Below are 14005 nucleotides of genomic sequence, written 5' to 3'. Positions count from 1 at the left end.
GAATGGGAGGACAAGGCCAATATTACTAACTCCATAGGAAAAATGAAGCTGTGAGGTTGGTGAAAATGGTAACAATTATCCTCATCAATTCCAAACTAAAGAGAAAAGATATGCACACTTTCACAACTGGCAATTTGGTCCCAAGCAGAAAGAGAAGGGGAGATAAAGTAAGAAAGAAGTCTTTTAAACCTGAAGTTGTCCAGACAAACAAACAAACAAACAAAAAAAAGAAAATTCAATTCAATAAACATTTACATTGGTGCTTAGCAGAAGAGGAGACTTCATGTATCACAAAATACATATTGTTAAGAAAAAAAAAAATGTTTAAAAGTTTCCACTGAAGGGTGATGTTTGAGGGCTAGAAATTCCAGTACAGGTAGCTTGTGCTTAATTTACTGACAGCCTTTAAAATCAGTCTTGAACAATAAAATCCCAATTTAATGTGATTTGGAATCTTACATACTTAGAATGGATGAGAATTTTTAAAAGGTGGAACCACTCTTACCTTTTTCACAGGAAAGATATCAAATAAGGCTGAGACTTTATTATCTCAATCAAATTAGGAATCAAACACCACAGTGCCTTTAGAATTTGGGACAGTAGTTAATAAAGGATTCAATTAAATTGTGCTCCTAATAAGCACATATATATTCCATGCAGAGGGATGTGGAATAGAGAGTCCTTTGTTCCTATTTCCTACTCACTGCTACAATCCAAAAAAATAAATAGAAATAAAATAGAATTAGATTAAAAAAAAGATGATTACTCATAAATGTTATTAGCCTTGGTAGAAATGAAATAATTAGCAACTGTAATCTGAGGATATTATCCATATTTGTTTTATAAATTTGATAATACTTATCTTTTCTATAAGCTTTAAGGCATTTACTGTTTTTACAATAGGAAATATTTATTACAGATATAGTGAGTGCCTAATACTAAGTAAAGTTATTTTATATTCTTTGTGAAACACACAAAGGACTTGCAAAAGTAACACAGAATATATGAGGGAAAAAAAATCCCTGAGATTACAAATTTAATTTCCTTGAAATTTCCCAGTTTAGGATACTTTTACAGATACATGTTATTTGGTATAACTGAGATGCTATAAGTATTTTCATTTAAAATATTGTAACCAGATAATGCTGAGAATATGTTATCACCATACTTTATAATTTACTCTATCATGTTTATTTCATTCCTTGAATACTTCAGCATATGTACGTATATAATGCCTTTACCAAGGACTTACTTTCTGAATTACCAGTATGGAACCCACCTGTGCTAAGATACTGGGAAGAATAATCCCATAGGGAAGAGTGGGAAATAAAGCTGAATACATAGTGTATATATAAAGCCATTTGATGAAGTTCTCAAGTGCTTCATTCTACAGTATAGGGTAACATTGGTGAATTTAATGACAAGAAAAACTGGAATTAGATATTTGAATCTGGGATAACATTTTGAACTTTAGTGATGGGAGAACTACAGTACCACTTAAATAACAACAAAGTTGAGGTGCGATCTGCCTTAGGGAAACTTCATGAGGTGATCCTTCATTATGCTGTGCACTGTCTCTAAATGTATTATTCTTTGCTTCGTAAAGCAATTATTTGTTTAAAACTCTGCCTCCTGCCTGAGACTGTGAGGTTTTCAAGTAGAAGGAATGCCTCATTCGTCTTAGTACTCTCCGGAACACAACTTGGTACCTGGCATTCATTAGATACTCAGTAAATGCTCGTTACATGCATAGCATGTAATAAAGGATGAAACGTCTTCTGAGACACAGACTAGAAAGAGAATTTGGAACCAGTTACACAGAAGTGAAATAGTGTCTACTCTAAGTCTAGCCTTGACCTGGCACATAGAAGTTATTAAGTCTTTCTTACAGGAGTGAATATGTGGATGAATAATAAATGAATTAATGAGGTGATCAGATCGCTGACGGAATAAATATATTAAGAGAAAATGGGTAAAGTCTGAACTTGGGAAAGTACTAAAAAGTCATAAGCTAGAGGAAGAAAAGTACTCAGTGATAGGCTTAGAAGAGGAATATTTAAAAGAAAAAAAAAACAAGAAAATGGAGGGTCATAAACAATAATAACGTGTTACATTTCCAAAGCACTTTCATGTTACTTCATTTTAATTCTGACAACAGTCCTGAAAGGTAGGGGAAGAAGGTTTTATTATGTTTGTGTCTTTATAGAAGAAGTTGAGGCTCAGAAAGGTTAAGTGACTTAGAGCATTTCAAACAGAGAAAAATATTTAACATTGTCAAATGCAGAAAATAGGATGAGGACTAAAAAAATGTCATGGAGTTTGTCATGCAGTTCATCGCAGCCTGTGCAAAGTGATGCTGGGAAGGAGGGAAGGGGAGGGGTGGAAAGGCAGGCTGACGGTTTAAGAAAGGTGTTATCAATAAATGTATTAAATCACATAGTATCATACATGTGATGATCACAAAAGTGTCACACATAAATTGCATCACATAGGTATCAAGATGGAACAAGATTTAAGGTAGAAGAAGGATACATGAATAGTTTCTTTTCTTACCTAAATGGAGAACTTGCTTTCTGGAAACTGATTTGTACTATAGCTAATACCTGTGCATATATGAAAACTTGCTGACTTTGAAATTATTTTGTAAAACTTTTGGGATGCTCAGGTGGCTCAGTGGTTAAGCATCTGCCTTTGGCTCGGAGCGTGATCCTGAAGTCCCAGGATCGAGTCTCACATCAGGCTTCCTGCATGGAGCCTGCTTCTCCCTCTGCCTATATCTCTGCCTGTCTCTCTCTCTCTCTCTCTCTCTCTCTCTCTGACTCTCATGAATAAATGAATAAAATCTTAAAAAAACAATAAAAAATTTTAAATGCCATTTGGGTAAAGATCTTCTCAGTAAAATTACAATTACTGATTCCCTGTCCGCCTTTCTTTAGAGTTTTCCATTCAAAAAACGGTCCTGAAAACATTTAGATGGGAGGAGAGGCATGGATACTATTTAACCTTCCATCTCTTCCAGGTCCCCTTCACTTGGAAAGTAGCTTATTAATGTAAGTATTGAAAGGCCCTGGAAAAGCAAGTAATTCTATTTAAGTATGATTTTTTTCAAGCACTATGTTATTTCAAGTCAGGAAGAGGAGGGAAAAAAGGTAAAGTGAACCATCATTTTTCTTCGATTTCTCTAAATGTCTATGAGTAGTAGATGTGAAACATTGGAAGAAACACGCAAAAGTAAAAAACGTAAGTACATAAACACATTCTGGGATAAGTTTGAAAAATAAACATGACTAGATCAAATTTTCTTGTACTTCATATTTTAAATACTAAGTTAAATCTTTCACTCTTCACACACATGAGCATAAGTTTTGCAAAGGCTTTTTTCTATGATCTGAGTCATATCTACTTAGGTTTGTTTAGGAAAAAATACATTTTTCTTAATATTAAAGATGTCAGTTGTGAAACATAAATTTAGATGGGTATACTAAATTAGTTTTTGATAAGTGAATCATCAACAGATTTGCTAGTTAAATATGATTCAACTTTTTACTCAGTTTCTGGTGATGTGCCGAGCAGTAAGAATGGTATTTTTTAGATGATAGGATGCAATTTACGCGTTGTTCTTTTTTTTCTTCCTGAACTCAGTTAATGAATAAACAAACCACACTGTGACTGTGTCTACATATCACATAAACATCTAGATGAAAAGTGACAAATTCAGGCCATCATCCAGCTATTTGAAAACATTTATCTTGATGACATTAAACATCTGGATGTTTCCAAATACCAAGATGTTTGATGTCCTGCAGATAAAATATCCTGATGACTGGTTGAATTTTTTACTTATCTGTTGCATAAAAATGCACATTTGCATACATATATCTCTTCTTATTTCAGACACAAAATGTAATTTTAACATGGATATAGTAGGGAGTATAGGAATTGTCAGGTTTAGATTTTTTGCTGTTACTGTTATTCATAATGAATCTCTGACTTGGAGAAATGTCTTTTATTTTCCTTTCAGTATATAAGATAGTTAATCATCATTTCAACAATATGTATTAAAAGGTAAAGAATTTGCAAAATGAAGGCACATAGGTACCTAAGCTTTCATCATCAATGACCCACAAAAACAGTGTGGCAAAAATGTAACACAAAATAGCCTTGATTGATTAACTTATTATTCAGTTGGAATATTATGTAAAACACTTCCCTTTCCTATTATCCTTTTTTAAGAAGCATTTTGTTCTTCCTTAGCATGTCCATTTACGCCATCCATTTGAAATGAGAGAAGTTCAAACTTTCTAATTTGATAATTTTGATGTTTCTAGTGATAGTTTAACATGAGGATAGTAGTACACCTGAATTCTATTTTTGCCTATTCATTAGGTCTTAATTTGTCTGAATCACAGAAGATTGGCTGTTATAACTTCTCTGTCACATTTTCTTACTCAAGGTCTAATTGAAGAAAAAGCCATTCTTAGAGAGGAAACAGGCAATTGTTATTACAAAATAGAATATGTATTTTGATTATCAGCTTAAAAGAAAGATTAATGTTATTTTCAATTCCCACCACTTTCAAAATAATTCTGTATAAGCACTAAATGCCATTCCTAAGCCTTTTAAATCAAGATTGCTTGGATTTCAAACTAGAAGAAGAAAATGAATGTTAAAGTGAAAAACAATGCCCTGAAAGCTGGAAACTATTATGGCACTAAAATAGCAGACAATTGCCTAGCACCTTTCAGCTTTCAACACCCTACCTGTAGGATCACTCAGAACTGAACCAAAGGCACTGATGACCACATCGGCTTTCAGACGGACTGTCTCATCTTCATGTTCATGCCAGTTTCCAGCTTCATCTTGTTCTGTCCGAACAAACTGCACAGCAACAATTCTCCCTCCTTTTAATTCAACCTTCCGTGGGGACAGGAAAGGCAAGAATTCACACTTTTTTTCCTTAGCAAGCTCCACCTAAAGAACAAAAGAACAGAGAAAAATTTGAAAATGTTTCTTCTCCATTTAATATTTGGTTTTTAATTTGGTTATACAGGCTGCTGCTTAAAACATGTTAAATCAACATGAAGCCTATTCTTTCACCAAAGCTGAGGTTCAAGTTATCAGCTATTTACATTCTGCAAATCACTGACTCAGGGGAGTCTTAAATTGATTGGAGGTGTCATGGGGAAGTTTATAGAGCATGGCATCACAAGATATTTCTCAAGTTCTGAGGACTGCATGCCGCACGGCTGGTGGCGTATAAGGGTTTGGCTATAGTGGCCTTGTTTTCTATAAGCTTTCATTTCTATAGGTTAAATTATTTTTCAAATCATGCCACGTGTGAAAATAAATACTTCTGAATACTACTGGGTTGCATATATCTAAACTGGAAATATATCAATCAAGTGGGTGAGCCAATCTCTGCAAGTACATGATTAAAATGGTAGGTAGGAGAAAAGATCGAGAAACTGTGGAATCAAGAAATAAATAACATTTAATCTTCTCTTCATAAAACTGCAAATGAAAAATTTAAGAAAGAGAAACAAGGATGCTCTTCTTGACAAATTCCATTGTTCCAGGTCTATTACCTCATTTATTCTGCTATTTTCATTTTCATGCCCATAATGTGACGCCTATCAAGACAGAATATTAATTCTTTACATATCTATTCATTTTTCCATTTACTGTTCTTAGGGGCCATTGTCAATGTAACCCTAACTAGTATGCGGAGTCGTCTTTTTAAAAAAAAATGTACTACTGAACAGGTTGAGGGGGTATTAAGTCTCATTTTTTCCCTCCCTCATGGAACAGAGGTGGGTTCTCAGTAGGACAAGTGAGGTTGAGAAGGTGTGTGTATAAGGCTCCAAACCAGGAGTTGTCTGAGCAACATCAAAATGGAAAAACTGAGATAGAAAATGACTTGCTTAATGTTCTGATCAAGCCATAGACCTATATCTCAGCACTCTGTCCATAATTAGTGGTTCCAAACTTTGGCATGTATCAGAATCACCTAGAGAGCTTGTTAAAACAGATTGCATGGACCCACCCCCAGAATTTCTAATTCATAGGACTTGGATGAGGCCTGAGGGTCTGCATTTTTAACAAATTCCTAAATGATGCTATGTGGTTGGTCTAGAAATGACAATTTGTGAACCACTGTCTTATCAGATTATAGCTGACTAGCTCTGAACTTAGTTGGTCTATACCATGCATTCTCAATGACAGTAATCATCCATAAGGGAGCAAACCTGATTCTTGAGGAAGGAATCTTAGATGTCACAATAATTTGTGGCACCCCCCCACCCATAAGAAATAGTATATAAACAAATATACAGAGTATCTGTAGTATTAAAATTACAGTGTATTTGCATGTGTGTTTGTGTGGGGGGAGTTAATTAAAAAAAATTTTTTTTAAAAAACTCCCTGGAGGGACAATATAAAAATAAAACAAAACATGGGGCATCTGGGTGGCTCAGCAGTTAAGCTTCTGCCTTCGGCTCCTGTCATGATCCCAGCGTCCTGGGATCAAATCCTGAGTCAGGCTCCCTGCTAGGCAGGGGAGTTGGCTTCTCCCTCTGTCCCTCCCCTCTCAACTCACACACAAGCTCCCTCCATCTCAAATAAATAAATACAACCTTAAAAAACCCTGAGGAACACTGGCCATTACTCTATCTTGGCATAAAACTATTCAGTCTCTGTCTTATTTAAGATATGTGTTGAGGGCAGCCCCAGTGGCTCAGCAGTTTAGCGCTGCCTCAGGCCTGGGATGTGATCCTGAAGACCCGGGATCGAGTCCCATGTCGGGCTCCCTGCATGAAGCCTGCTTCTCCCTCTGTCTGTGTCTATGCCTCTCTCTCTCTGTGTCTGCCATGAATAAATAAATAGAATTAAAAAAAAAAAAAAAACAAGATATGTGTTGAATACTGGCCATAAAGCCTTAAAAACTGGACCACAAAAATTATGATTGTACAATATTTTCCTTTTCTTTATAAAAATAAGAGATTATTGATATAAAAAATACTAGCTATTTGGTGTATCACGGATAGTAAATATACAAAACAACAGATTCAAATTGCTCACTGTTTACACAGAAAAATTAGGGATAAGTGTAATTGAATAAGGTTTGAGACTTCATCCTACTGTTTACTTGAGATAGTCACTAAGTAAATCTCTCTGATCATCAGGCTCCTTATATGTAAGATAGGGATAATATCTAATTAGTTGGTTTGTGCCGTTATTTAAAGCAATTTAGAAATGTAAACCACCTAAAGGAACTTAACATATAAAAAGTGCAAGTAAATACTATTTATTTGTAGTCGCAATTCTCTGAATTCACTCCCTGCCCCCCATCATTCTTCGGACTATTCAATATCACTTACCACTAGGATTATGATTCCAATAGAAAGGTTGCCCAAGAGCAAAGGCCAAAAAACCTTAGACTCTTAACTTCCTACAAAATAAAATGTGTAATTTCTAGAAAGCAAACTATTTCTTGAATAGTTCTAATTACAAATATGGCTCCATACATAAGATATGTTTTCTGTATCACTTTTGTCACATTTGCGTTATATAGCACCTTATAACTCATCAATATAAACCAGTTTATTATGTTTCAAAAATGTCAAGTGATACTAAATTTTAATGATAATGCCAAACTTGATTGAATAACAATGACAAATGTTTATGGGTTGAATAAATCAATACATGATGCATATTTATAATAGTACTCTTTTCTGTGAAGGGCAGAAATAAAAACCTGAGCTATGCTGCACATATTGGAAGAATGTCTCAGACTGATTTAAGGTCTGTTTTGTCCCATTTTACTTTTCATGTCTATTAATACTTAGTATCTATTATTCTATGTAGATAATCTGATATGTTTTTTGGCAAGTTTGGCATTGAATTTAAAACCAAATTGAACACTGCAAGCAAATCAAAACCTTTAAAATAATTATTATCAATGATTTAATGCTTGAAAAATTGCTTTTAGAAGTATTCTTACCATGGTTTTGACTTTTGAAGGCCTAAAAACTATGTGGTTATGAACGTGAAGAAACTATAATATATCCTCAGCTCACATAATAATTTTCCATATGCACTAGGATTAATAGCTTATATTTAAATATTCAGCATTTGTGCCAACTATGTGATAGTGCACAGAAGTTTGAGGAGTGTGAACAGTGGCTTCCACAAAGTTACTATGAAATTCAACTTTTGAAACTTGACATGTTCTATATTCTCTAAAACATGTAAGACTTTACAATTGGGCAGCAGACATAAATCATACCACTTCTTGCTATTGTGCTATCAAGTAGATATTTTTCATTGTATGCAAGAGATGGAAAAACTTTTAAAGGAAAGATAGGAAGATATCACTTTAACATATGTATTTATTTGGAAAGTACTGATATTATACTGGGAAAAGAAGAGCTGAGATGATAGGATTTTTTTTTTTTTGAGATGATAAGGTTTATCTCAATCAGCAGGGAAATATTAGGAAAATGAGAATTCAAAGTAAGTACAGTCATGTGTCAAGCGAAATATCCTTTGATTTATTTGTGGACAACAGAGGAATTTACTTTCATATTTAAGATACCTGTCTAACGGGACAAAAATAATAATAAATACTTAGGTAGCAAGCATTCTTTTCTTTGAGAGAGGGGCAAGAGGATAGGGGAGAGAGAGAATCTTAAACAGGCTCCACGCTAGGCATGGAGCCCAACATGGGGCTTGATATGGAGGCTCAGTCTCGGGACCTTGAGATTATGACCTGAGCCACCCAGAAGCCATGAGAGCAGGTATTCTTTTAAGTGCTTTACATATGGCTCATTTTAATTTTCACACAAAACATATTTTATGATACTTATATATTAAAGCTTTTTTTTTAAGTATTTAAGCTTTAAGCCAACTTTTTCTTCTTATCATGGCGCAAAAAGCCAGTAATATACTAGTATCATGATTTACAACTTTAGCACCCAACCTCAGGTACTCTGCTGCTTGCTGTCCTCACAACTAATCCCAGGTGGGAAGAAGTATTATTGCCTTGCTAAGAAGAGAAACTGAGGCTCAGAGAAACCAAAAATACACTAAGGAATGACAAAACTTAGCTAAAATCCTGATATGCCTGAACAAAATCCTGGGTGATATTCATTAATATCCAAAGACAGCAACTCTTGTATATTTGAAAGAATAAGACTTTGGATGGTTCTAGTTATGGAATCTCAAAACAAGGTTAATTAGAATATGAAAGGATCTAGTCAAAGGCAAATTAAAAGTCAAGGGGTTGGCTTGATAAAGGCTGCCCTGTAGGAAGAGATTCATGCTTCTTATTCTAAGTAAGTTTAGAAGTACAGTAAAATAATGAAATATAGGAACCAAGTGATGGATTTATGAACTCAATATTATAAATGAATTAATGGTAACTCTTTGAATCCAGAGAAAGTGTAAGCTTAGGACAAAGAAGTACTACTTCATAAAGTGGATAGTAGAAACATAGAACATGTAATTTCAAGATACAAAAGTAAAATATTAAAATAGAATTTAAATAAAGTTATTTGTTAGTAAATTCTTTCACAAAACTCTTTTAAGTACAGAAAGAATATCTTATCTAATTTGCTATCCCCAGGGTTGAGGAGTTATATTTATTATAAATATTTAACAAATGATTGAATGGTCAAACAGATGCCTGGCAAATCAGAATATACTCTAGCCAATATGCCACATGGAAGGACATTAAGTGACTAGCACACAGTAGACTTTGAATAATATTTTGTTTACCAAGATGAATTACTAACATGAAAACCCAGAGTACATTCAAGTTAATGAAAGGATAATTAGTAGTATAAGGAGTCAATGTCTGCTAAACATCCATCCCAAAGTAAATACACTGGGCATGCAGAAGACAGGCTGCTACCTGACCACAGCAACCTATGTTATGAGATTGAAATAAAAAGTAAGTGATGTTTTCTCAGCTGTCAGTTACACTGCCATGATGAAATGATGGGCCAGACTGACCAGTGGTCTAGCCTCATGCAGTGGATCTTAATATTTTACTGTTTAAAATAATCGGCATTCTGTACTAAGTAGTTCACAGATTTCAGTGCTTTTTAATACCTAATGTTTCTTAATGACCATCAATAATCAGCAACTCTGTAGTTTTGGTACATGAACACTTGTGTTCATGGCACACATATTTACTTGTCTGCCTATTCTCATGAGGGACAAGTGCTACATCAAGCAAACATACAAATCTCTCTTGTCCTTATTTTCACCAATGGAATGAAGGAGAAAACATCTATAAGGTTCCATTTTGGAGACTCAATAAACCAAATTAATACTCTCTCTTCATACCATATAAGGAAAGTAAGAAAAACCTTCTTAGCTTTGATTTTTATCTCCATATTCAGGGAAGACACATGGTTGGTGCTGAGTGAAATAAAAATAGAATGCTATCGCATGCAGTAATGATGATCATTTTAATGATTAACTTTATGTAATGTGATGATTTGGTCTGATTAATATTATAGGCATCATACTGTGGAAATTATGAAACAACTTAATTTACTATAATTAAAAGCATGATGTCAACTCATTTTTAGATTGCATATAGGCAAAGTAAGCATAGACTATAATGAGAACTCAAACCCAGCATACATTAAATTCTACTATACAGTTTGAGAAATAATATGAAGAAACAATATTCTTTGTAAAGATGATCCTTGAATAGCTAGATATTTAACAAGTTATCAATTCCATATGAACATGAGGACCTCTGAGATGGAATTTCAAATCATTGTTTGGTAGTCTGCTTTGGTCAGTGACAATCCTGAAAAATTATTTTATTTCATCACTGCTAAATTATTGCATATACCACAAACATTCATAACCACTCAAAAAGAGTTCCATTCACCCATGAATTTATAAAACATTAAGTACCTATTCTTTACAAAAAAAAAAAAATGGTGCTAGGTTCTATAGCTAATAAAATGATCCCTGCTTTCAAAACTCTCACAAAGGCAGACAAATCAGCAATCGTATTCAGTGTGATAACACATATAAACTCAGTGTGCACTCATGGCATATAAAGAGGCATTCTGCACAGCAGTAGTGCAGGTCAAGAAAAAGAAGCCTGGAAAAGGTACTATATGAACTAATCTTGAAAGATGAGTAGGAAGTAATTACAATTACTAGAAAGGAATTAGTTACTGAGAAATTGAAGTATACAATAGATTATTTCCCTTAGGTGAGGAAACATGTAGGAAGGTAAAAGAGTTTATTTCAACAAAGGAAGAAGGAAAGACACCTGGTTAAATCCCCTTGTAAACACGCCATTGGGAAACAGATTACCAGTCAGCATCTGAAAGTGGGAGAGCCCTTATCTGTGGCATGCTTTTGGCAAGATATGCCTGATAGTCTAGGATGGCTATGGTAAAAACAAAATAAAACAAGACGAGAAAGAAAACCTGGGAACTGGATTTATGGGGCACGAATCTCTTAAAGAGTCATAAACTATGCAACTGAATATAAACTGGAGATATTTTACAGTTGCATCAGCTTCCTTTTGTGTGACAGAGCTACTGATGCTAGAGACTCTACATTAATCTAGGTTGAAGTACATCTTGATGCACCAAGATGGGACCTGGAAAACCATGTTGGGAGTCCTGCACCTCTCCCTGCTTACACCACACTTCAGGTTTACTTATGTCCTTGAACTTGTTAAGAAAGCTTGATGCAGATTATTACTCTAGTTGGTCTGAGTCTGATTTCACAATCCAATCTTCTGGTGAATTTGGTTACCAAGGAGATAAAGAAAGATCAAGAAAAAGGCAGTAAATTCTGCCTACCTACTCTTTTTTTAAATATATATTTTATATTTATTTATTCACGAGAGACACAGAGAGACAGAGAGGCAGAGACACAGGCAGAGGGAGACACTTGCAGAGGGCTCCCTGGAAGGAGCCTGACATGGGACTCAATCCCAGATCCTGGGATCACGTCCCAGGCCAAAGGCAGACGCTCAACTGCTGAGTTACCCAGGCGTCCCTGCCTACTCACTCTTGATCTCATCTTCCTTAATTTACTAAACAGTTTTTAACCTGTTTTGTACTTTTTAGTTTATATAGACTCACACAGTCAGTTGTGGAGAGCAGAGCAATTCTGATAGGTTTACAACTCTCTAGAATATATAAGCTAATTCTGCAATTATTCTTTTCTTTGGCAAAAAAAGTTTGCTGAAACCACAGGTTGAGGTTCCTTTTATTTATTTATTTTTTATTTTTTATTTTTTTGAGGTTCCTTTTAATACCTACTATGATGTTATAGGCTTTGGTTTTTTTTGTTTGTTTTTTGTTTTTGTTTGTTTTTTAAGATTTTACTTATTTATTCACGAGAGACAGAGAGAGAGAGAGGCAGAGACACAGGCGGAAGGAGAAGCAGGCTCCATGCAGGGAGCCCGATGGGGGACTCAATCCCGGGACTCCAGGATCACGCCCTGGGCGGAAGGCAGGCCCTGGGCGGAAGGCAGGTGCTAAACCGCTGAGCCACCTGGGCTGCCCTAGGCATTGGGTTTTAAAGCTTTTAAAGTTTTTAAGCTTTTAAAATGGAAGAATCTTGAGCAGAAATAAACATTTTTCCATGAGAGAGTTGTACAACACAGTGGATACAGTGGCCCCTAACTGTTTTATTGTGACACTACTGAGCTGCAAAAACAAGAAACACAATGCATGGGATAATTTAGAGGCTTAAATGCATTTACACAGGCATCACAAAATACATCTTTTCTAACAAGAAGAGAGTATTTTGATTTTACTTTTTCAAGATTTTATTTATTTATTAAAGAAAGTGAAAGAGTGCATGGAGGGGGGAAGGATAGAGGGAGCTGGAGAAGCTGACTCTCCTCTGACCAAGAAGCCCAATCCTGGGCTCCATCTCAGGACCCAGAGATCATAACCTGAGCTGAAGGCATCTAGATGTTTAACTGACTGAGCCACCCAGGCGCCCCAAGAAGAGTGTATTTTTAAATATTACTCATGATTGACGACATTTTCTTAAATCTGACTAACTCTTAACACTCCTCATATTAGATTTTGCTACAGTTAAGCATTCCTGGCTGCTGTCAGAGTAGCTCACAAAATTATCTTCTGTATAATTTTGGTGCCTTTGCAGTATCTTCTTCAATTTTCAAATCCCTCTTTATATAAATTCTGTTAAAACAAAGATCCTCTCTTCTAATCCTATTTCTAAAAATGTTTATTAATTTGTACCTTTTATATTACTTATAGTTTCTCTTTCTTTTTTTTAAAAGTCTTAGCTATCTTTTAAAAGACCGAAGAACAGGAACAATTCATTTTTTTCAATCTACTTCTAATGTTACATTGGTATTGTAATGTGATATATTTTTTAAAATTTAAAAATTAAAGTATTACTTATTTAAAAGCTATCAGTGGTAATCCTGAGGTGTATGTATGTATATATGTATAAATTATATATCTTGAATATTTAATTTTCATTTAAAGTCTTCCTATAAGGAAAATATTATTCAACATGATTCACCAATTTGATGCTTTGGATTAAGCACTGTTCTATACTTTGAATCAGATACAAGTTGAATGAACCAACCCATTTGAAGAAGCTTGCATTTTAATTTGTGGGGTGAGTATAAAGTAATAACTACCCTATGTGACAAGTGCTATTATACAGGAAGCATAAAAGCTATAAAATCTCACAGGAGGGAGACGTTAATTAGGAGGAAACTAAAGAAGCCGTCAAAGAAAAAATGACATTTGGAGCAGGCCTTGAAGGACAAGTTCACCTTTTTAAAAGAAAAAAAAAATTCTTTAAAAAATGACAATCATTTGTTTTTATATTAATTCATGCATGTTTTTCATTTATTCTTATCTTTTGGTATTGGTGCCTGACCAACATGCATATTTTTTAAAATTATGCAAATTACTTTTTAATATTGTCAATGTATAAGACAAGAAAAGAAGACACTGGAAAAGTGAGAGGA

The 14005-nt window shown here is 34.6% G+C and overlaps 1 protein-coding gene across 4 annotated transcripts in view; it reads right to left on the bottom strand.

Moving 5' to 3' along the window:
- Positions 1 to 14005, bottom strand: part of DPYD (dihydropyrimidine dehydrogenase) — a 796351-nt gene that overhangs the window by 427276 nt on the left and 355070 nt on the right. For all 4 annotated transcript variants that reach the window (XM_025417538.3, XM_035718273.2, XM_049111637.1 and 1 more), the window contains one exon: positions 4761 to 4971. In XM_025417538.3, the coding sequence (XP_025273323.1) occupies positions 4761 to 4971 (211 nt within the window). The remainder of the gene's footprint in view (positions 1 to 4760; positions 4972 to 14005) is intronic.

This window comes from Canis lupus, chromosome 6, assembly GCF_003254725.2.
Source record: "Canis lupus dingo isolate Sandy chromosome 6, ASM325472v2, whole genome shotgun sequence".
Taxonomy (NCBI): domain Eukaryota; kingdom Metazoa; phylum Chordata; class Mammalia; order Carnivora; family Canidae; genus Canis; species Canis lupus.
The sequence above is the reverse complement of the archived record's forward strand: the minus strand, read 5'-3'. Positions and strand labels throughout refer to the sequence as shown.